This window comes from Marmota marmota, unplaced genomic scaffold (genome assembly GCF_001458135.2).
Source record: "Marmota marmota marmota unplaced genomic scaffold, marMar, whole genome shotgun sequence".
In the NCBI taxonomy this organism is placed as follows: domain Eukaryota; kingdom Metazoa; phylum Chordata; class Mammalia; order Rodentia; family Sciuridae; genus Marmota; species Marmota marmota.
This window is the reverse complement of record NW_025999941.1, coordinates 11,898,740-11,922,256: the sequence shown is the minus strand read 5'-3', so window position 1 is coordinate 11,922,256 and position 23,517 is coordinate 11,898,740. Positions and strand designations below refer to the sequence as shown.

At 38.7% G+C, this 23,517-nt stretch overlaps 1 protein-coding gene across 2 annotated transcripts in view; it reads left to right on the top strand.

Annotated features, from left to right (window-relative positions):
• Positions 1 to 23,517, top strand: part of Cfap20dc (CFAP20 domain containing) — a 220,012-nt gene that overhangs the window by 101,964 nt on the left and 94,531 nt on the right. For both annotated transcript variants that reach the window (XM_048801194.1, XM_015494492.2), the window contains exons 4-5: positions 9,558 to 9,722; positions 23,105 to 23,241. In XM_048801194.1, coding sequence (XP_048657151.1) covers positions 9,558 to 9,722; positions 23,105 to 23,241 — 302 coding nt within the window. The remainder of the gene's footprint in view (positions 1 to 9,557; positions 9,723 to 23,104; positions 23,242 to 23,517) is intronic.

The following is a 23,517-nucleotide window of genomic DNA, read 5'->3' as shown; positions in this document are numbered from 1 at the left end:
CTAGGTGTAATATAGGCACTAGAAAAATTAACAGTACAGGTGTTCATAAAGAAGACAATTATACAAAAGAGAACAAAGGACAGCATAGCCTAGGGTAAACTGAGCATCCCTGTCCCTGCTGAAGGAGGTTGGCAGTGGAAGCGAAGAGATGATGGTGATGGTGATGGTGATAATGACGGTGGTGATGTCGATGATGATGGCAGCCTTAATTCTTGATAAGAGCTCAGCAGCGCTCTAAGACCTTTACAGATGTGAACTGACTGAATTCAGCCTTCTGAGATGGATGTTACTATAATCCTCATTTACAGGTAGGGAAATCAAAATACAAGGAGGTCCAATAAAGTGCCCAATGTCACACAACCAAAGCCAGGATGTGAACCTGCCCATGGGGCTCCAGAGTTTATACTCCTATATAAAGTATGCAGTGCATGGGGAGATTTTAAAAGGGAAAGATACAAAAGATGTCATGGACTACATATGCCAAGATTTGGTGACTGGCCGAATTCAGTACCTATGATACAACCAGTAATGGAGGTGTATTTGTCCTTACTGAAGAGGGGTTGGTTTCTTCTGTGAAGACAGAGTAGTCAAATTTTGAGAGCTAAAAGCAGAGGAAATTTTTACTATATATTTTTTTAATTCCACAGGATTTCATTTAAAAATAATGTGTTAAAAGCTTACTTTATTTCAGTACTTTATTGTCCTTGGCTTAATTACACTGTTGCCATTTCACTCTGCAACTTCTTAATTCGCCCAAATTAGGATATTGGTCCTAATCCTTTGCTGTTCTCCATTTACACAGTGGAATATAAAGGGAAGTGAATTATTAGAACCTTGCAACAAGCAATTAAATAGTTGTGACTTGCCCAAAGGAATGACATGCTGGTCAAGTGGTGAAGACTTCAGATTTGATTTAGTTTATTACTTTTATGGCTCCCAAGGGGGCGTGAAATGGCATTTTTAGGGAAGTGCATGGCTGAATTATTGGTGAACTTATATCATTCTGCATCTAATTCTAAAATAAAAACCAGCATGCATGTGTAGATATTTAGATAAGAGAGAGAGAAAGGAGAGAAAAAAAGAATAAGCCATCGTCTATTAGCATATTTATGCCAATGATGATTTACAAGTCTCCAGAGCTGGCAGTTCAGAGTTCTATCTGAAATATCAGTCATGGGAGGGGGGAGAAGGTATATGTACTATGTTCCGAAATGCAAGGGAATAATTAAAGTTATAACTTCAGCCTGAGAGCCCCCTTGAAGGCAATAGACCAGGTCTCTACATTTTTTTTTTTTTATCTCTAGCACATGACCTGGTAATTTGTTATAAATGTTTGGTGAATTAATGAATTAAGGGTTGGCTATTTATTTGTTCATTCATTAATTCATTCATTGTCTCCTCTATAAACCTTTACTGAGTGTCAAGCAAATTGAAAAAAATTATTCCTTCAATGCCTATGGAAGAATCTGGAAAAATCAATATCTTACCGAAAGAGACTCATTTTGAACAGGGAAGGGGCTTATGCGTTCTCTAATCCAGCATCTTAATTATACAGATAAGAAAACAGGACCCATGGAATGAGGCATCTTTTGCTTGGGTGTCACAGAGTGGAACTTCGAGGCCAAGTCTTTACCTGTTCTTTGCTCAGCAGTACACAAGTTCAGTGTTTTTTAATACTTGCTATTAGCAATATTAATGTTTAATATTATTATGCCGAGAGTTTCCCCATCTCTCTCTTCATCGCCAGGTCAGAAAAGCGCACACAGTACCCAAATCTTATCAGTTTAAGGTTGCATTTTTACTCCTTCCCAAAGTGTTCTTGAACTCAAAAGGCCCTTGACTAGCAAACCAGTCCACAATAAGAAAGAGGGTAAGGTCAACATAGCAGAATTACTCAGCAGTCAACAGTGGATCCCATACAAGTAGGTCATGAATATCTATATATTGAGGTTCATAATTATTCTGTTGAAAATATTTAGTTTCTGATTAAACACTATATTTTTGAGAGAATCTCATCTCTCAACAAACTTTTAAGGACAATTCCATTTACAGTAGCATCCAGAACAATTAAATACCTAAGAATGAATTTAACCAAAGAGGTGAAAAACTTACATGCTAAAAATTACAAAATGTTCCTGAAAGAAATCAAAGCCGACCTAAATAAGTAGAAAGAAATCCCATGCCCATGGATTGGAAGATTCGATTTTGTAAAGATGACAGCTCTCTACAGATTCCTTGTAACTTCTCTCCAGATCCCAGTGGGTTTCTTTGCAGAGATGGAAAAGTTGATCCTCATATTCATGTGGAATTGCAAGGAAATTCAAAAAGCCAAAAACAGTCTTTAAAATGAAGATCAAAGTTAGAGGATCACAATTCTCAATTTCAAAGCTTCCTGAAAAACTACAGTATTCAAAACAGTTTGGTATTGAAATAGTTATTGACGTATAAACCTACTGAATAAAATAAAATTGAGTCCAGAAGACAAACCATACATTTGATTTCAACAAGGCTGCCAAACTTAATGGAGAAAAGACAGTCACTGTAACAAATGATTCTGGAACAACTGTGTATCCACATGTAAAAGAGTGAAGTTGGACTCCTACCTCTTACCATATACAAAATGGACTTGGAATGTCTCAGCAACCTAAGTATCAGAGCTCAGACCATAAAGCTCTTAGGGGAAAAAAAGGGTAGGTCTTCAAGACTTTGAATTTGGCTATATTCTTAAATGTGACACTAAAACTACTGCAACCAAAATTTTTAAAAAATAAATTGGACTTCATCAAAATAAAAACTTTTTTCATCACAGAACACTGTCAAGAAAGTGACAACCTATATAATGGGAGAAAATGTTTATATGCATGGCATATATATGAACTAGAATGCATGCATACCAGATATTCATTATCTGATTTTATATATATATATATATATATATACACACTCACACACACACACACGTATAGTATATGTGTGTATTTATCTGTATGTGTATACACAAAATATCCTAATATATTCTAGTATCCAGAACACATCAAGTAACTCTTACAACTCAACAACAGAAAGACAACCACTTAATTAAAAAGGATCAAAGGACTTTATAGACATTTCTCCAAAGGAATATATAGGTAACAAACACATGAAAAGATGCTCAACATAACAACATAAAACTTCATACCCATTATGATGGCTGTAATTTTTCTTAATGGAATTAAGGGTTGAAAAGGATGTGGAGAAATGAGAACACTTATACATTACCAGTGGAAACACAAAATGATTTATCCACTATGAAAGCATTGCAGTCATTTCTCAAAAAAGCAAACAGAAGAACCATATGACCCTGAAGTTCTACTCCTAGGTATACACCCAAAAGAATGAAAATCAGGTACTTGAACAATTACGTGGACACCCACATTTATGGAAGCACTATTCACTGCAGCCAAAATATAGAACCAGACCAAACGCTCATTAAGAGAAGAATGGATAAACAAAATAGTGTCAACATACACTGCAATGGAATAATATACAGTCATAAAAAGGAATAAAGTACAGATTGATGTTCCAGTGTGGATGAACCTACAAAACATATGCTAAGGGAAAGAAGCCAAACACAAAAGATCACATAATGTCTGATTTCATTTATAAGAAATATCTAGGATAGAAAAATCTTTAGACATTGAACACAGATTTGTGGTTGCCAGGTGGCTGGGGACCTGAGGAGATGGGGAGAAATGACTCAATGAATATGGGGTTTTATTTGGGTGTTATGGAAATGTTCGGGAACAAGTTACAGAGGTGGCAGTTGTACAACATTATGAATGCAGTAAATGTAACTGAATATTCTGCTTTAAAATGCTGAACTTTATGGTGATGTGAATTTCTCCTCAGCAGATTTTTCAAAAGCTCTCAAACCATTCAAGATCAGCCAGCTTTAGGGATAACCCAGGCTTGTGTACCACTTTAGACATCAATGCCTTTTACTTTTTTATAATTTTTTTATTTGTTTTAATTAGTTACACATGACAGTACAATGATCTTGACATATCATCCATTTGAATCAGATGGGATAGAATTTCTCATTTCATCAATGCCTTTTATTATTTAAAAACCATATGTTAAGGTGTGGTGGTTTGTCATCATTGTAATGAGATCATTTACATAACTATTTGTCTATTATTGATAAAGGTAAGGAGAGTAGGACACTGTGAAATAAATGTTACTGTGACAAGATCCACAGCTAATCATCAGTGCAGCCAAATAGAAACCAAGGATGGCTTCAGAGCCTGTGCTTTTAAACACTATCACATACGGCTTCATATCCTTCTGCATTATCTAGTGCACTCCATAGGGACAGGGATTTGAACCCATGCCACGTCCAGAGAACATCTGACAGTTACATGGCCAAGGAATGAATGAATGAATAAAAATGAACAGAACCGCCAGGCACGGTGACGCATCCCTGTAATCCCAGCTACTCCAGGGGCCAAAGCAGGAGGATCACAAGTTCAAGGCCAACCGCAGCAGTTTAATGAGACCCTCAAAAACTAGCAAAACTTTGTCTTAAACTAAACCACAAAAAGGGGTGGAAGGTTGTAGCTCAGTGGTAAAGCACCTCTGGGTTCAATCTCAGGTACAAAAAAAAAAAAAAAAAAAGAGCAGACTTTATTTTGGCAAAGATCTTTCTGTCTCTCTCCCTGGTGTCTTGAAGAGATAAAATTTGATATAGGTAAGGCACTGTGCTAGGCACTGCAGGCAGGAGATGAATCTAGATGAGTCTGGGACTAGTGACCAGTGAACTATTATAAAATTGGTCCTTATTTAAACTAGTGAGCTCGAAGGAGCCATAAACTGAAGCAGTTCTATAAATCTCACTGCTTTATAAGGCATTTCCCCCCAATAAAATGGGGATGGTGATTTTTTAATGCATAAAGTGTTTTATACATGTATTAAAATTGATGACTTAATTTTTAAAGCTAGTTAAGATCCTCATCAAAGATATTAAACACCTACAGGATGGTCTATTTTATGATGAGTTTATGGCCAAAGAAAGGTGAGCAGGGTTACACAGTCACTCAAATGTTCTAATCATACACTAATTCACACCTGGAGCAAAGGCGTCAAAAACCTCAGCATCTGGCTGTGTCTGGATGCGACAAGAGCAAGTCTGTCGGCTCTCTCACTGCCTTCCCCGCCACGTACCATTTGCCATCCTGAACTGACCACTGCTGCCAACATTAGGCGCTGTCATCTCCATCAGCAAATGCAGTTTAGATTCCTCTCTGCCACCATCCAGCAGCCTGAATGTCCCCATGGCTCTGCCCTCCCAGAGTTAGAACATAGCTGAAAGAGCAATGCACACAGGCCCCTGTCGCTTAGATTCTGATTGCCAGCTCGATTTGCTATTTCCCTCTGGGGAGGAAGTTCTGATAGCCAAAGAAAACGTGCAGGGAGCACTTTTCACTACATCACCAAAAAACAACCAAAGAGGAAAACCGGAAGACTTGGCAGTTGCGCTTAATCTGATTCAGGCTGTTGTTAAGGGGCTTGTGCCCATGAACATGTGGTGGGTAGCCCCTTCCAACCAGGGGCTGTACAAAGGGGTCCCTGGGATTCTCCCACCCTTCTCTCCTGCTCTTGCAACCCTTCAGCAGAACTGTCTTTGGCTTTCAGAATACACTGGATTCCTTCTGCCTTTACAGACTTCAAATGCTCTGTCCCCTCTACCTGAAAGATCAGCACCCCAAAGCTACTTCCTACTTACCCTTTTTGACTTTCCCTAAACGTCTCTCTGACGTGACACCTGGGCTGTTAGGTTCCTCACATCTTTCATCCCCTTGAACTTTTCCTTCAGAGCACTTAAATTATGATAAGTAAACAATTATGTGTGATGTGATTTGTTTCATATCCTCTGCTGGGTGTGGGCTTCAAGGAGGGCAGTCCTGCTCACCACCTGATTCCTGTCACCAGGTGAATGCCAGGCACATTACAACGTCCTGATTTATCTGCTCACAGTAGATGCTGAATGAGAAAACGAGTAAATGTGTGGATGAAAGCAGCCCGTGCTATTTGTGAACTCAAATTCACCACTACTGAATGTTTCTGTAGGATCTGTGCAATATTTCAAAATTCATCGAGTTGTTATAAGCTAAAAAGAAAATAAAACGACTTAGTAATTACACAGAAAGAAGAGGGGATGTTAATGGGTGGCAGGCCCTGGCTAGATGAGTTCACTTTCCCTGAGGTCCACAGAACACCCCCCTGCCAGGTTAACAGATGGCCATAAAGCTCCTTCCTAGTTTCACACAAATGAGACTTACTGCCTCTCTCCACATAATTCCTCCATGAAGTTTCAGAGAAAGTTTGAGAGCCAATAGGTGCTAAACGGGCTTAATGAGCTGTGAGTCAGCTTTCTGTTGCTCTGACAAATACCTAAAATAATCAACTTAGAAAAGATTTATTTTGGCTCACGTGTTTGGAGGTGTCAGTCCAGGATCAATTGGCCCTGTTGCTTTGAGTTTGCGGTGAGGCAGAAAATCATGGTAGAAGCATTTGGTGGAACAAAATTGCTCTCCTTGTGGCCAGGAGGTAAAAAGGAGAAAGAAGAGACTGGGGTCCCACAATCCTCCAGGACGTGCTCCGCTGACCTGGACACCCACTGGGCCCCACCTCTTTCTTAAAGGCTTTGCCACCTCCCAATGGCCCTGCCATTAGTAGAGCCTTTAACACATGGATCTTTGGGGACCATTCAATCTCCAAAATATACCATGATTAGTCTTCAATTTTAAACAATCAAATGATAAGGGCTTTTATTTATTCTTTTATTGCATATTTTACACTGCCTACCATTTCTCTCAACTAATAATCCAACACTAAGACAGTTCTGAGTGTGAAGGGACAATAGCTACTTGGAAAGGAAAAATGACAGAGGGGCGTCTCAGCTTTTTTTTTTTTTTTCTTTTTAGTAGTAGGACCCAATACCTTTATTTATTTTTATGCGGGGCTGAGGATCAAACCCAGTGCCACACATGTGCTAGACAAGCGCTCTACCAATGAGCCCCAGCCCCAGCCCAAGGATCTGAGCCTTTTAATATGAAATCTGATTTGCATATCTGCCATATGTTCCTGTAAGATTTGGACTGGAGCTTTGCAATGGTCTCTGCCTCGCTCTGTCTTCCATAAAAGTTTATGGATTTACGGTCATCGGGGATTGGCCGTCTGTCCCTTGTTAGTTACAAAGTCAGGCTTTGTGCTGGATTCATTTCCAGCTCTGTACAGCACTGTATTCCTGGACTGTTTACACAAACCCCTTCCCTAGGTCTCCATGATCTCTATTTACAAGAATAAAACATTTTATTTTAGGTTCTCAATGGCCTCCAGAATTCTCTTCTTTTAAGATCATATCTTAAATTATAGGTATTGAATTGATATAGAAATTATCTTTCTAACCTCAAAGGTGTTTCGAATGATACGTCAAATATCCTTGTGTGGGTTAGTTTAATTATTTTTCCAAATGTTGTCTATTCTGTGAGTTCATTTATTCAATTACTTCATATCGATTTTCTAAATGTCAATGACAAATGAAGAATGGATGGACAAAGAACACCTGAAAACTAGAATTTGTAAATTTAGTGGATTTTAAATCACTGGAGCATAGGACACTTAGAATCCATTAGGCTGCTGATGAGTATTTAACATTTTAGTTAAATGATTCATTTTCCTCTTCAAGATTAAGATATTAGGATCCAATTAGGAGCATGCGGTGGCTCAGACACAGAGAAACCTCTTCTAACACCATTTGCCACTATAAATGTGGTGAGAGTTTATACAGAAGGGTGTTTTTTGAGGGATGATTGGTTGAATGTTTCTTGCTAACATTCACATGTACTTGTGCAAATTTTTCCACTACATTCTAAAACTAGAAAATTTAATTAAAAAATAAAACATACATAGAAATTATCATAAAGAATAAAATAAAAACTGTGCTTAAGCTAATCACCTGGAAGTTATTTTACATTTCAGTATATTCCCTTCTTATCTTTTTACCATTGTCTACATTTCATACATTTATTACATACAATTGAGAGGTTTGTATCTATTATTTTCATTTAATTTCTATTTTGAGCCTTTCCCACAGCATTGATGTCTTCATAAATACATTTTCTTCTGGTTCTTTACTGCCCATGATATACTGTAATGTGTATAATATTCCTCAGGTACTGGAAATTTAAGTTGCTTATTTTCAGAACTTACAAATACCTGTTTACATAGATCTTTGAGTTTCTGATATTTTATGTTATTTTAGATTCATAAAATGAAATTACTATATAAAATGGAATGAACATTTTAAGCCTTTTGATACATACAGTAAAATTGCTTTCTAGGATATTAATATCAATATCTTTTTCTACTTGCTACAGATGGCAAGGTTTAATATATTTACCACAAAATAAGTCATGCAATAACCCCAGAGGTTTGGGAGGCTGAGGCAGGAGGACTGCAAGTTCAAAGTCAGCCTCAGCAACTTAGCAAGGCCCTGTCTCGAAATTAAAAACTTTTTTAAAAAAGGGCTAGGGATGTAGTTCAGTGGTGAAGCACCCCTAGGTTAAATCCTTAGTACCAAAAAAAAGTCACACAAATAAGTAGGATAAAATGCACTAAAGTAAAATGGGTAAAGAACATGAACAGAAAATTTACTAAAAAGAAAATCAAAATATCCATATAGGGGGCTGGGGTTGTGACTCAGTGGTAGCGCACTTGCCTAGCATGCATGAGGCACTGGGTTCGATTCTCAGAACAACATACAAATAAATAAAATAAAGGTCCACCAACAACTAAAAAATATTTTAAATATATATATATATATATATATATATATATATATATGTATATACACACATATATATATGTGTGTGTGTATATATATATACATATATGTGTGTATATATATACATATGTGTGTGTGTGTGTATATATATATATGAATGAAATTAAAATACTATTTTAACTATTTTAATAGATTTTTTTCATGAAAGTAATCAAAGGTAAGAGGTTAACAACAGGGGAAACTGGGTCTGAAGTATATAGGATACTTTCTGTACTTTTTTTCAAAACTTTTCCTTAACTTTAAAGTTATTTCAAAATTAAAAATTAAAAATATTCATATAACGGTGCTTAAGTTATTCAATAATGCCATTTTGCTTATTGATCTGATATATTCCAGATGTCTTAACTGGAGCATATTTAACCTTCTCTGAAGTCAGACCTCTAGTACTGAAAAGTGAATGTAAAATATTTCCAGTGAATTCCCTTATTTATTGCACAGTTCTCTGAATTTCTTCCATATGTTTTATGGCTTTATCTCATTTAATCCTTTCTAACCCTTGGAAGGAAGCAGTGAAATTAACCATGCTCATTTTACAGATGTGAAAATCAAGGCTGAAGGCTGAGGAACGCATCCAAAGTCACACTCTTAACCTCAGCTGGTTTGGTTTATAGGGTGTGCCCATTCGGCAGAGATGACTGGCAGCTTGGGAATGAGTGTCTGTCTTTCTTTCAAGCTATGTATGGCGTTCCCTTTCAAACAGATGAACCCACAGACATCATTCCGAGAAGCTGCCAACTAACAACAGACGTTCCGCACATCACACAGCTGCTGAACATGACTAAACTCCGCCAAACTGAAATCAAATTTGGAGGACATCCTCTAAGATCCGCAGAATCAGGTAAGCACGTGAAGCCCCTAAATCATAACCATAATATGTCTACATCCCCCCACAAATGTGACTTCCTCCCAGAGGACACTGTACCTCATTCTTTGTGTCTGCTTTTATTAATGCATTATGGTTATGCATAAAAGCTGGGTTCATTCTGACACAATCATAAATGCATGAAGTTTAATTTACTCCATTTCAGTCCCAGGTTCCCCCCTCTCTCTCTCCCTTCCTTCCTTCTCCTGTCCCCTGACTCTACCGATCTTCTGTTCACTCATTTATTTATTTTTAATTGATGCTTTATAGATGTACATAAGGGTGGAATTCACTGTGGTATGTTAGTACATGCACATGGTGTACCTCATTCCTTTGTATCCTTAGTACTTGCTGTATTCTGGGTGCTGCAAGCTCAGATCACTACTGAGGTCAAGAAAATAACAAATGAAGAATTGGCCCGGGTGCCCGGCTATTTGACATGTGGAAACATTTTCTACTTCAACATGGAGTTTACAGGGGAAAGAGAGCAGGAGTTAAGGAGATGAGACAGTGCTTCAGAGAAATGGTTCTTCGACTACTGAAATAGCATCTTTAAACTCTGCAAATGATACAATAAATGGCAAACAACGATCTCTCCCATGAGGGAGTTTTAAGGAGTGGTGGTGGCTGCAGCCTCCTGAAGCTCATTCTCAGTTCTAGCCACTGTTGCAAGAAGCAACTAGAGCTTTTTTCTGATGTCTGAGCCCCACCCTCGAAATTCAGATTGAATTTGACCAGAGATGAGTGAGTTTGTTCATTTCTTTGTTTACCTCCCCCTAGTGACTCTTACAAGCAGCCAGGGTAGAGAACCACCATGTCGCTCAACCCCACAAAGGTTATAAGCTACAGGTGACACAAATATTAAAGTAATTCAGAGGAAAAGAAAATAATGATTTAGTAAATAGGGCATTTGTGGAGGAAGAAATAGATCCTGAAAATATTCAATGCAAGATGTAAATGAGTATTTAGAATAAATAGAGATTTATGAGCAAGAGCCAGGCACAATGGCGCACACCTGTAATCCCAGCGGCTCAGGAGGTTGAGGCAGGAGTATGGTGAATTCAAAGCCAGCCTCAGCAACTTAGCAAGGCCTTAAGCAACTCAGTGAGGTCCTGTCTCTTAATTAAATATAATAAAGTAAAGGGCTGGAGATGTGGTTCAGTGGTTAAGCACCCTTGGGTTCAATTCCTAGTACTAAAAAAAAAAAAGAAAGAACGATTTATGGGCAGGTAAAAAGGTAAAACGGGGCAGAAGACTGAGCAAAAATGAGGGCACAGTGAAATGCATGGATCAATTTTCATGGGATCGCTAAGAGTAAAGGCCTGAGTGGGCAGGAAAGCTGTGTTAGAATACACTTGGAGTGGGCCCCGTGTTCCCAAAGTAAAGGGCTGAGAACTGCGTTTTTAGGAAGTTGAATTTGACAGCAGGATTCAAAGTGAACTTTGAAATCACAGGAGACCAGAGATGGAGTGCAACTGAGATCTGTCTTTGCAGCAATCCAGGCATCAAATAGCAAGGGCTCCGACGGAGAGTAGCTGGTGAAAGTGGAAAGTAGTGGCCCTGAGAGAAACTGGTGGGGGAAGACTGGCAGGACTTGTGGGTTCTCAGATAGCAGAGCTTGAGGGAATCCAACATGGAGACAGGAAAAAAGAGATAACCAAGGTGAAAGTTGCAAGAGGGAACTCATTTACTCTGTATTCGTCCCGAGTTCATCTATCTTGAGGGTATTTTCTATGTCAATCTTCATTGCACTACATGTCTTCAATTGTATGCTCCTAGAGAATTGGACCTATATTATAACTTTTTCACTATAAATCCTGAAAGAAGACTATATATAAATACACAGTACCTTTGTAATACTTATTATGACATTTACAAACTTAGAGAAATGTAGAGAGAATGTATAAATGAACAGCCCTCATGTGCCCATCACCTGCTTCAAAACTACCAATTTTAGGTAGGACTTTTTAATAGTACAGAAGGCAAATAATAAGAATTCGTGTATTTATTATATACAGTACATTTAAAGAAGAAGAAGGTTATATATAATCCATGTTCATTAAAGAGCCTTTAGATAATACATAAAAGGACAAAATAAAATGGTCTCACTACCCAGACATCCCTTATAGGCACTTCAGGATACAATTCAGTCCAATTAATGGGTCTTGCCCCAGAATTCAATAAGCAAGAGAATTTTTGATAATAATTGCTGTCTCTGCTTCCAATATACTGCAATAACTTTCCATAATAGAAATGACGGAGCTGTAAAGACTATCAGATAGCTTTGTAATTGTAAATGCTCTTTTTTCCTGATATCCCTCTAGTTTAATATTTTAAGAACTAATTATATCTTGAAATGAAAATGTAAGGCTATATACAAATACTTTAAGTGTGTTTTTTTATTTGAAGTTCAAGGATACTTAAAATGTATGAGATTAAAGGGGAATTTGAATAAATACTAATTTCATCATTAGTTCAATATTATAGTTAAACAGAAACTTTTCCATAGACCATATTTGAACCCAATTTACAGAGAAGGACATTAGAATGTATTTTGCAAATTCCATAAATGGGTTCTCAATGCATGATAATAGTCAACTTCAGTCGTATATACAGAAAATTAATAATTACCATCTGATAGCATGTTTCCTCTACCCTGTGACTCTCAACTACACTTATATTCATATTTAACCATAAGGTTTATGATCGTTCCTGTTACGTTAATCTCATTACAGCTAAGTTTCATGAGCATACATTATACTTATGGTTCTCTTTCTACAGATACTTTTAAGTTGCTGATGTTGATATTTGTAGACTTTGAAGTTTACTATAAGTGAATGTAATAATTATTGTTCTCTGTGTAAAATATTTCATTTGGTGTAGTTAATGAATATGCCCAAGGACTGACTTTTTAATCCAGGGAAAGCCAGGAGGTATTTCTTTATTTGAACTATTTATTTTTGTGTCTTTCTAAAACGTGGACTCCCTGTGATGAAATTTGAATTGCATAAGAAAATGACTGTGTGCTCTTATAATTTACTCATATAAATTGTGATCTTTTATTATAAATGCACATATTGAGAGATCTCAGGGAGGCCTCTGGAGAAAGAGGTAGCTGTTTCCTATGAATGCTTTCTAGCATTTTCACACAAGCCAAAAAGGAAACCTTGAAACTTGGAACTGTTTTGGAGTGTATTTTGTTGAATGTCATATAGCTTGATCAAGAGCATTTAATGAAATTAATAAAATAATTGTTTCCAAAAAGCCAGGGTTTTTAAAAAGCTACACATTCCCACTGTCTGCTTCGTGAATTCCCAGTGCACTTTAACTAATGACTGTTATTCTGCAGAGTGCTGTGGAATCTGATGAGCCTATTTTCATTAATGAGACCCCAGTTTAATTGAACCAGAGAATCAGATCTGGTTATTGAAGTTGAGTATTCAGTCACTAATGACAGGATGCAGTGGTCCACTAAGCACAAATCAAAACTAGTAATTTACTTAAAATTATAAGGCAGTTTTCCCAAGTGCCCCCCTTTCCATGGCAGCAATCTTATTGTATTCTTACTCCTTTTTTAAATAAGAGGAGACTGACATCCCTAGTTTCTAGCACAGTTGCAAAGGATAAATTAATGCAGCATCTAGCAAAGAAACAAAATAATCAGCTATCTTTGGCATTGGCAAAATCCATTCTAGAATTCTCCTTTGGGTTCCATGTTATGAAAGCAAGATTCAAATCAAGTAAAATAAGATTGAGTGTTGGTTAAAGAGATCCTACAATTTTTAATTCCAAAATCTGATAATAATTCAAAATAAAACCAAGTCTTCTCTTACCTTTGAATTATATATTCTCTTCCCTATCTTCGATAAAAATGAAATATAACTGGTCCTATTCCTTCATATTAGGTATACCTACAATGCACTAATAAAAACATTTTTGAATTTTTTTAAGTGTGAAAAAATTTAGAATGGATATTGGTGAATATCTATGAACTCTGTTATAGCAAAGATATCACAAATGGAGTGAATTTTAATTTTTCTGTAAAAAAAATCTGGCAAATATTGAAAAACTTTAATAATATAAAACATAGTATTAAATATGAAAAATGCATTTAATTAGTTTGATAACTGCATTACTCTCACAGGACTGACTTGTACCAACCTTGACACTGCTCCTTTAGTTTGTGACAACACTGCTTATAATAACAAAAACTGGGAGACAAATTACTTGTGCACAGTAGGGAACTGATTCAATAACCACACAATTCTATGTCACCCAGCAGTCCAAACAAGGACAAGGACCTGCTCTACCTGTGGTGGCCTGAGAAGGTCTCAGAGCTATCTCAGTCAGTGAAAAGTGGAAACAGAAAGATGCTTCAGTATGACCCTTCTGGTGTAAATAACAGAGAGAGTCACCTAGGCATGGTATATCCATGATTTTTAAGAAAACTTAATTACCTTTGGAAGCAGGAACCTAATGAAGGCAGCGGCAGAAAGAGAAAACCTTTGCTTCTCATGCTATATCTTTCTCTATTATCAACTAGAAAATTCTATATTCATGATTGATGTCAATGATATGTTTGAATGATTATGGGACACTTCTGATTTCATTTTTATACTTTCTGTATTTTGAAAAACTGTAAGAATTGCTATAAAATTCACATATATTTCTCTACTTAATGTCAATAGTTCCATTGAAAGTACATAATGGGAAGGAAACCCAATTTAATAATTGACAAATTAAAATCTACAAATGTATAGTTAAATATTAAACAACTATTTTTATTTTTTGTATAAGAAAAAAATACAGCTTATTTGTGCACACACATATTTTTATATATGTAAATATATACATATGTAAATATATACAGTATATATGTATACATATATGAATATCAGTATGGATTTTTAAATATTTTCATTGGACTGTGAATTTCATATACATTTCCACTAGTGGCAAACCTGTGGCTGTAATCATCCTTCAGTAACCCCCAAAACAGTCTGTCACACCATTCTGCTTTTATTTTCAACACAGCGTTTATCACTACCTTCATTTTCCTGATGACTTAATTGTCTGCATATTGCTCTCTCTCCCACTGAAATGTGATCCTCAAGCTGCAGGAGTCCTATTTATAGCTGTATTTAGACAACTTTATAAAACTGCACAGAAGATCGATACTGATTTGAGCAGATAAGGATATTGAGCAAAAAAAAAAAATCATCACTGTCTAGCATCACAGAGCTAACAGTTTTTACTGGGTTGTGGGCACTGAACCCTTTAGTTATCCCACTGACCCCCCTTTCACAGCATAAGCACTGTTTTGTAGATGAGGAAACCGAGGCTCTCAAAGATCAAAAATCGGTGGGTCTTTAAGACACCATCTCACTCCAGTCAGAATGGCAGCCATTATGAAATCAAACAATAACAAGTGCTGGCGAGGATGTGGGGAAAAAGGTACACTTTACATTGCTGGTGGGACTGCAAATTGGTGCAGCCAATTTGGAGGGCGGTAGGGAGATTCCTTGGAAAGCTGGGAATGGAACCACATTTGACCCAGCTATTCCCCTTCTCGGACTATACCCAAAAGACCTAGAAAGAGCATACTACAGGGACACAGCTACATCAATGTTCATAGCAACACAATTCACAATAGCTAGATTGTGGAACCAACCTAGATGCCCTTCAATAGATGAATGGATAAAAAAAAAATGTGGCATTTATACACAATGGAATACTACTCAGCACTAAAAAATAACAAAATCATGGCATTTGCGGGGAAATGGATGGCATTAGAGCAGATTATGCTAAGCAAAGTTAGCCAATCCCTAAAAAACAAATGCCGAATGTCTTCTCTGATATAAGGAGGGCAACTCAAAACAGAACAGGGAGGAAGAGCATGAGAAGAAGATTACCACGAAACAAGGAAGAGAGGTGGGAGGGAATGGGAGGGAGAAGGGGAATTGCAGGGAAGATGGTAGGAGACCCTCATGGTTACACAAAATACATATATGATAGTGTGAGGGGGAAGGGAAAAAAAAGAGAGAGAGAGATAAGTGTCATAGTAGAATGGGTAGAGGAAGTGAGGGGAGGGGAGGGGGGATAGGGAGGGCAGCAGAATACAACTGACACTAGGATTGCTGTATGTATACACATGGATGTATAACCAATGTGATCCTGCAATCTGTACACGTGGAAAAATGAGAATTCATACCCTATTTGAATCAAATGTATGATATGTCAAGATCATTGTATTGTCATGAGCAACTAATAAAAAAAAAAATCAGTGGGTGCCAGAGCTGGGATGTGACCACGCAGCCTGGTTTCAGAGCTGCATTTTAACAGCTGAGTCCCTTTAAGCACTGCTGGGCAGTGGAGCTACTTCAGTTTACCCTGCTTCCTCTACTCCTAGTAGTTCCAAACAGCATCTTCCTGGAAGGCTGCTCGCTGTATAGGAAATAGCCCTGTTTCCAAGCCCAAATGGTGGAAATTACCTACCCAGGCCCATAAATATCTGTGCTTGTTATTCAAAATGGAAAGCTTTCTTGAGATAATAAAATCATTTCCCTTAAAAAAATAACAAGATTTCTGTGCTCCTCGAGAATAAGGAACAAACACTAGATTAATTCTGACTGTTTAATACATTAAGAGTTGGTAAAGAAAAGCAATATCCTGTGAATTATTACTTTTTTATCTTGTCAGTATATCCTAACTTTACACACAAATGATGTTTCTACGCTGTCTAAGGTCCTACTCCAGTTTAGTGGAAAAATTATTCTAATTTTAGTTTTTAGTATTATTTTATTGCCTTTCAAAAATGTCTTAAACTTTTTATTAATGAGATAAGGCTATGTACTGATTTTAATTATTTGCAAAACATGAAGGCTGATTGTAATCACACAGGGCCTCTCCTGCTTCAGCATTTACCTAGCTGCCTTCCACTTCATTGTACCTCCAGGGTTTACAAACTGCCAGTCCTCCGGAAGGTCTAAAGAAGTCCTTAATTAACAGTTTTCACTGGGCATTTCACTGAGTTTAGCCACAGTTTCCCCAATTCCATAGGTACCTGCAGGGCAGTGAAGCCACTTCAGTTACCCTGCTTCTCCTACACCTGGCTTTCTTCCCCCTGAAAAAGGACACTCCAGCTATTATGGTGGCTGTGTTCTGTGCTGATTCCTCAGAAACCCATGAGTCCTCATCCCCTGCCCTGCATTATCATATTCATCAAGTTCTGGTACTTATCTGTATCATCTTTAATAGATCCATTTTTCAGATAGCAAAACCAACCAGGCTTGGTAGCTCACACCTGTAATTCCAACTACTCAGCGAAATGGATAGCTTTATAAAAATCGCACAGAAAATTCATATTGGATAAGAGGAGACTCTCCCACGAGGCCTTTGTGGCCCAGTAAAGGCAGCACCACATGTAAGAGAAAGCAAGCACGAAAAGGCATTCTGGCACTTGGATTCTGAGCCCCTGCTCTGAGAGTGGACAGATGGGGTGAGCCTTAGTTTCTTCTGCTGCTGAGATAAAGTGATAATACCCAGTGGGGGTGGGGAGATCTAGTACACATCGTGACAGCATCATCCTTTAGGTCTCACTCTGAATGTTACTTCCCTGGCCCCAAAGACCAGATGCCAAATTGCTATCAAAAACACTTAACCCCTTTAGACTTTTCCTTCTTAGCTCCTATCCCAGTCATAATCACATGGTTATCTATCAATTACTGGCTTTAACATCCGTCTCCTCCAAGAGACTATGAGCATCTTGGAGGAGGTGGCCAGCAACCTCACTCATTATCTATCTTATGCAGTGGGTTCCCAGACTGAGTGCCCAGTCACTACTGAAAGAATGGAAGAAGGCAGGAACAAATGGCTATGGGTGGGCTTTCTAAGCCAATAAACACTACTCAAGATGGGAAGGATTAATAACATATTTACTAAGCATTTGCCCCTACTAGACACATAATTTTGCACATTATATCTATTTTTTGCATAATCTAATGAAAAATTCATCATTTAAGTAGCATTATTATCCCAATCTTATGAATGAAGAAATTATGGCTTAGGTTAACTACCTCATCTAAAATAATATTGCCATACTAATGCAAGATTTTTGGGGTTTTTTAATTTTTGTTTTTGTTTTTTGCATTCTTTATAACAACACATATACACTAACATAAAAATTAATCCAATTCACACTCTGGCCTTTGGGGCCAGCTTCAGTTGTGATTTGCTTGTTAGACAATAGACGGAAGTGTTAAGCATGACCCCTCAGTGATTAGGGTGGAAAATTCCACAGGTTTTTCTGGTTAAGCTCCGAAAACCCTGCAAACTTAAATGACTATAATAATTAGAACATTGTATCTTGAGACAAAAATGAATGTTTATTTTTTTAAAAGGCAATTAGAGACTAGCCCCTCAGGTTTTACAATCTAACTACAAAGACACTATTCCTCAGTAAAAGAGCAAAATAATTAACAGTAACATTTCTGACCTATACCAACTTCATTTCCCACAAACTCAAGAAAATGAAATGCCTACGGCATGACTTTAATCTAATCTTGATTTTTAACCTTATTTTATGCATATTGATATCAGCTCTTAAAAGAGCTCCTTTTAGAATTCAAAAGGTATGCATTTCTGCTTGTAGTATTCTTTTATTAAGATTTTACTCATTATAGGAACTTTGTCTCATCTACTTTTTCCTTGAGAAACCAGAGATCTAAATTACCTTTACTTGTAGGTTTTAATTAAGGCCCCATTACAGTAAATACATAGCATAATGCATGTTTATACAGATAATTATGACAATTAACTTGATCATAAACAGAATTATTTAGTGAAACAAGAATTGGTAGATTAATTGTAATAACAAACTTAAAGAGGTTTGTTAAGAGATCCTGAATAGTGGAGTTTTAATATACCCTGTTTTCTGGGGGGGGGGGAAATATACCAAAATGTAAAATAAATAAACATTTTTTTCATAAATATAATCACATATGTGCGTGTGTGTGTACATTTGTATGCCTAAGTGTGTAATTTAGAAATCGTTTTTTAAAAATTTTTTTGTAGTTGTAGGTGGACAGAATGCCCTTATTTTGTTAATTTTTATGTGGTGCTGAGGATCAAACCCAGTGCCTCACATGTACTAGGCAAGCACTTTGCCATTCAGCCACAGCCACAGCCCAGTAGTTTTAAATTTAAATACACTATGGTAGACTATTCTTTAAAGCAATCCTAGAATAGATCCTTTTGTAAAACAATAAAAATAATATCTTCCAAAAAATAATTTTCTGTGATTTAGAGGTCTATAACATACTGGGTTCGGCTGAATCTTTAAAAATCACTGGGTGTCTACTGCTAAGCAAAAGGTTCTCTATGAAATTGAAGATATTTTGGAGTTATTTTATTAATAATTATGATGAGTTAACATTATAGCTAGAACTATGTTGTATGATTGCTAAACTTCTCCCTCCTCCCCAAATCCTCTGTGTAATCTGGCATAGTACTCATAATGCTGGTGAGATCTGTCCATTATCTACCATGTGCTAAGCTGAGCTCAACACATGGGGTACATGGGGTACCAAAGAAATAAGCTTTCACTCAAAGAACTTAAACTGATTGGGAGGAACCTGCGTTTAGACAAACATGAAGAAACTCAAGAGAACTTTCCTTGTAAAACATTTAACCAGAAAGACCCAAAGCTGAATAGCCCCCAGGATTGGGAGTGGGAGAAGGCCCCTGTGCAGGTGTGGGATTCCCCTGTAGACCCTCACCACATCCCATACAGCCTTTCTGTACCCTCAGTGGCCATTCCTTTCTGGGAAAATCCATATTAAAGGACACAATACATATTCCAGAACTTGTTGTACTCGGCCATAAAAAATACAAATGGTGTCTATAATAGATGTTGCCAAATGGACTGGAATTCAACTACCATTTCTATTATCAATCCTGAGAAATGAACAGTGTTATGTTGATTCAAGTGGATATTTATAAATGACCAGGAAAAAAATATAAACGCACGTATGTCCCGGTTGGTTTGGCAACATTTAAGATCTTTCCCATGTGACAAGAATGGCCATCTTATGGTGCCTGGCACTGCTGCTGAGAGCCTTGTCATACAGATGAACTGTGACCCTCCTCCATGATCCTCACATCCTCTAGTTGCCCTGTCCTGTCCAGTACTCCTCCTTGACAAACACATAAAAGCCCCAGGTGAGTTTTGCCCAAGATGAAATTCTAATTGTAGTTAGAAATATTTGAGTCATTTAATCCAACTTCCCTTCTGACTCATTTAATGATTCATTTTGCACAGCAAGGATCGATTACCATAGGTGCCCACTCTGGGTCAAGCACTGGGAGAGGCATTTGAAGTTCAAGATGACATAAGCCACCACATTTATGTCTAACAAAGCTCACATTAATTAGGGAATGCCACAGATGTGGGAAAGTGCAGCGCTCCCAAGTTGTATGAGGGCAAGCTATCAGAAGCGCCTCTATTGGGGGAACTTACAGGAAGATCGAAGAGAAAGAAGAGCCTTCTAGCCACCAGGACCGGCATGTACTGATGCTCTGGCAGCCTGTGGAGAGAGCAGGAAATGAGGGGGTGTAAGGTATGAAGATGTGAGAGAACAGGTGTCTACAGGTGATATGGAGGGCTTTCCTCTCAGTCCTAGGAGCAGCAGGGGAGTCACTGAAAGCCTTGGTGAAGGAAAGGAAATGATAGACTTACATTTGTATAAGACCACCTTGGCCCGCACCAGTAATCCCAGTGGCTCAGGAGGCTGAGGTAGGAGGATCACAAGTTCAAAGCCAGCCTCAGCAACTTAGAGAGATGCTCAGCAACTCAGTGAGACCCTGTCTCTAAATATAAAAAGGGCTGGGGACGTGGCTCAGTGGTTCAGCGCCCCTGAATTCAATCCCAAGTATCAAAACAAAAAAGCAAAAACCACCTCTCTAGCTGCATTTTGGAGAAAGAATGGAACAAGACAGCAAAGCAGACATAGCAAGTCACCTGCTACGCTGTGTGGCCATCCAGGAGAGGAAGGATGACACTTGAATGGCAGTGCTGGTGGAGACAAGGAAACAGGGACATGACATGGAGAGGGTGCAGGAAGGTGTCAAGCCTAGGCCTTGTCGCTCAGTGTGGGTGGATGGGTGGATGGATGGTTGATTCACTAGGTCAGGTCTTCTGTTTAAAATATCTCCGAGACATCAGAGAAGAGCTGATCAAGAAAACTACCGAATACAAGCAGTGGAGTACAGAAGAGAGAATCAGGCTGGAGATACAAATTAAGGAGTCATTGGACATCGGAATCTGCCTCCCAGAGTCCAGATTTCTGCTTGGACACCTTCAAAATGACAAAAAGAAAAGCCTACCACCTCAACAGTCAGATGTGCTTTAATGAGAGAAAGATGTTCCTTATGTTGGGCTAAAAGTAAATTCTACACATTAGTCTTGATTCCATCCTTTAGACAAGGAGAATCTCTCTTCTACCCAACAGGGCATCAGGAACTTGAAGAAAACTGGTACCACTTCAATGTACATCTCAGACCTTCTGTCCAGCAAAAACTCTTTCAGTTCAACTTGATGATCTCGCCCCTGCCCATATGGTCAGCTTCATTATAAGCACAGAAACAGATCCCAGAAAACACCCACACATCCACACACATAACGTCCATGCAGACCTAGATATCTGGAGCTTTCTAAGTATGGGATGGTTCACAAACCCGTGTGCCTTTTCTTGGGCCACTGCAAGGGAGTGGATTTTAATTCCACTGTCACATGTAAAACGACGGTTCTACAGCAGGCCACTGAGACCACCGAGCAGGTTCTGGGGTACAGGTTGGACAGGAAGTACTGTGGCAGCACACATTCACCAGGCAGTACCAGGGACACACGGCATTGTACACTTGGACAGGAGCTCCTCTACATATCCAGATCAGAGGCCAATGTGGACTTCCCCAGGGCCACCGTTGGAATATTCTAGTTGGTCCTGTCTTGCAGGTGGAACCTTGCAAAGTTTCCACATAGGGACAGCGTTTCAAGGGCCATTACCCTCACCTGCTGGTAGTCAGAGGACACTAACTACGTTCGCAAACAACCCCTCGATCTAGTCCAGTCCCATGTTCCTTGGGTGGCCTTGCACATGATCATTCAGAGATCTGGGCTCCTTTCATCTAGTGGCTCCTCCGGGGGCCTTAAAGTCCTTCACAGTATCTTTTGTATTCTGGCAAGACATGAAGGAGGAGAGCACCCAGAGATCATGCAGGAGGTTTATGGGATCAGCCGATGGTTTACACTTATCACATTCCATCAGCCAACTGCAGTCCCAGCTCATCTAATGGCAGAGAAGGCTCAGAGATGTCCATTTGCTGTGTGCCCAAAAGGAAAGGCAGCATGATTCGGTGAACACACCTGCCCTAACCTGGAGTGACCCCAGTGTGCTGTCTTCCTAAAAGCTCCAAGGATCCCCTGTTGCCTACCAAATCTAAGATGGGCTCTTGGCATTTCAAGGCTGTTTTTCAGCATGACTCTAGCCTGTCCTTCCAGCTAAACTGGTGGCTCTACTCCCAAGCACACCCAACCTTCCCCTCCCCCATTCTTTACTCAGGCACTTTCCTCTACTTAGGGCTCCTTACATGTCTTGTTTTTGAAACTGAATCAGTTACTCAAGGTCCACTGAAGAGGTGACTCCTTCGTCCCCACTGCTCTGTGAACATTGACTTGTGCCGTCACCCTCCTCCAGATTCCCGGAGGGCAAGTGATGTCTTCTCTATTTTGTGTCACTGACAACCTCTGGGAAATGCCTAAGAGAGCACCCAATTAACCATCTATTTAGTTGAATTGAATAATTTTATTTAAACTACTTCCTTAAGGAGAAAATAAGGTGTATTTTTAGTAGCTTTTCTTTTCTGCAGAAAATGCCTACAGCAGTGGTTCTCAGTTGATGGTGAGTATAAAAATTACTTGAGGGACCTTGTTAAAAGTATTGTACAAACTTGATAGAGCGGATGCAGTAACTGCATTTTTAATAAGTGCTGAAGGGAGTCGGGTGCAGTGGCACACACCTGTAATCCCAGTGTCTAGGGAGGCTGAGGTAGGAGGATTGCAAGTTTGAGGCCAGCCTGGGCAACTTAGTAAGACCCCATCTCAAAATAAGAAAATCAAAAGGGCAGAATGCTCTGGGCTCAATTGCAGACCACAAGGAAAGGAAAGAAAGAAATATAAATGCTACAGAGAGAAGAGATGAGTCAGATCACAGAGCACCAGACTGTGCTTGCCCAAGTATTGGAAGGTGGCGTTTGTCATTACGCCCATTAATGGACCATTACTAATTTCCTCTAACAAACAGATCAGTTCATCAACAGAGCGACAGGCAGCGTGAGGAGCTGTAAGAGTCAAGATGTGTGTCACATCGCCTTTGGATCCCGAGTTCTTGGACCACCTCCACTCTCTGGCAGAAGGAATAACTTGAGGCTCTCCACAGAGGTAGGAGCACATTCCCAGCATAAGTGGCCCAGGAAGGGAACAGGAGGAAGGGGGGACAGAGGATTACAGACGAATACATAGGAGCACGTTCTTTCAAAAAAGGAGTTGGATCTTGACCAGACACTATAGTGAATAGAGTCTCAAATCTTTTTAGTTTCCTCCAAAATTCCACCATACTCAGTGACTCCTAATTCAACTCCTACCTGCTGAAGATGGAGATAGCAAATGAGCACATTTCAGTTCACGTGTCCCAGAGACCTGCGGGTCTTCTATTTG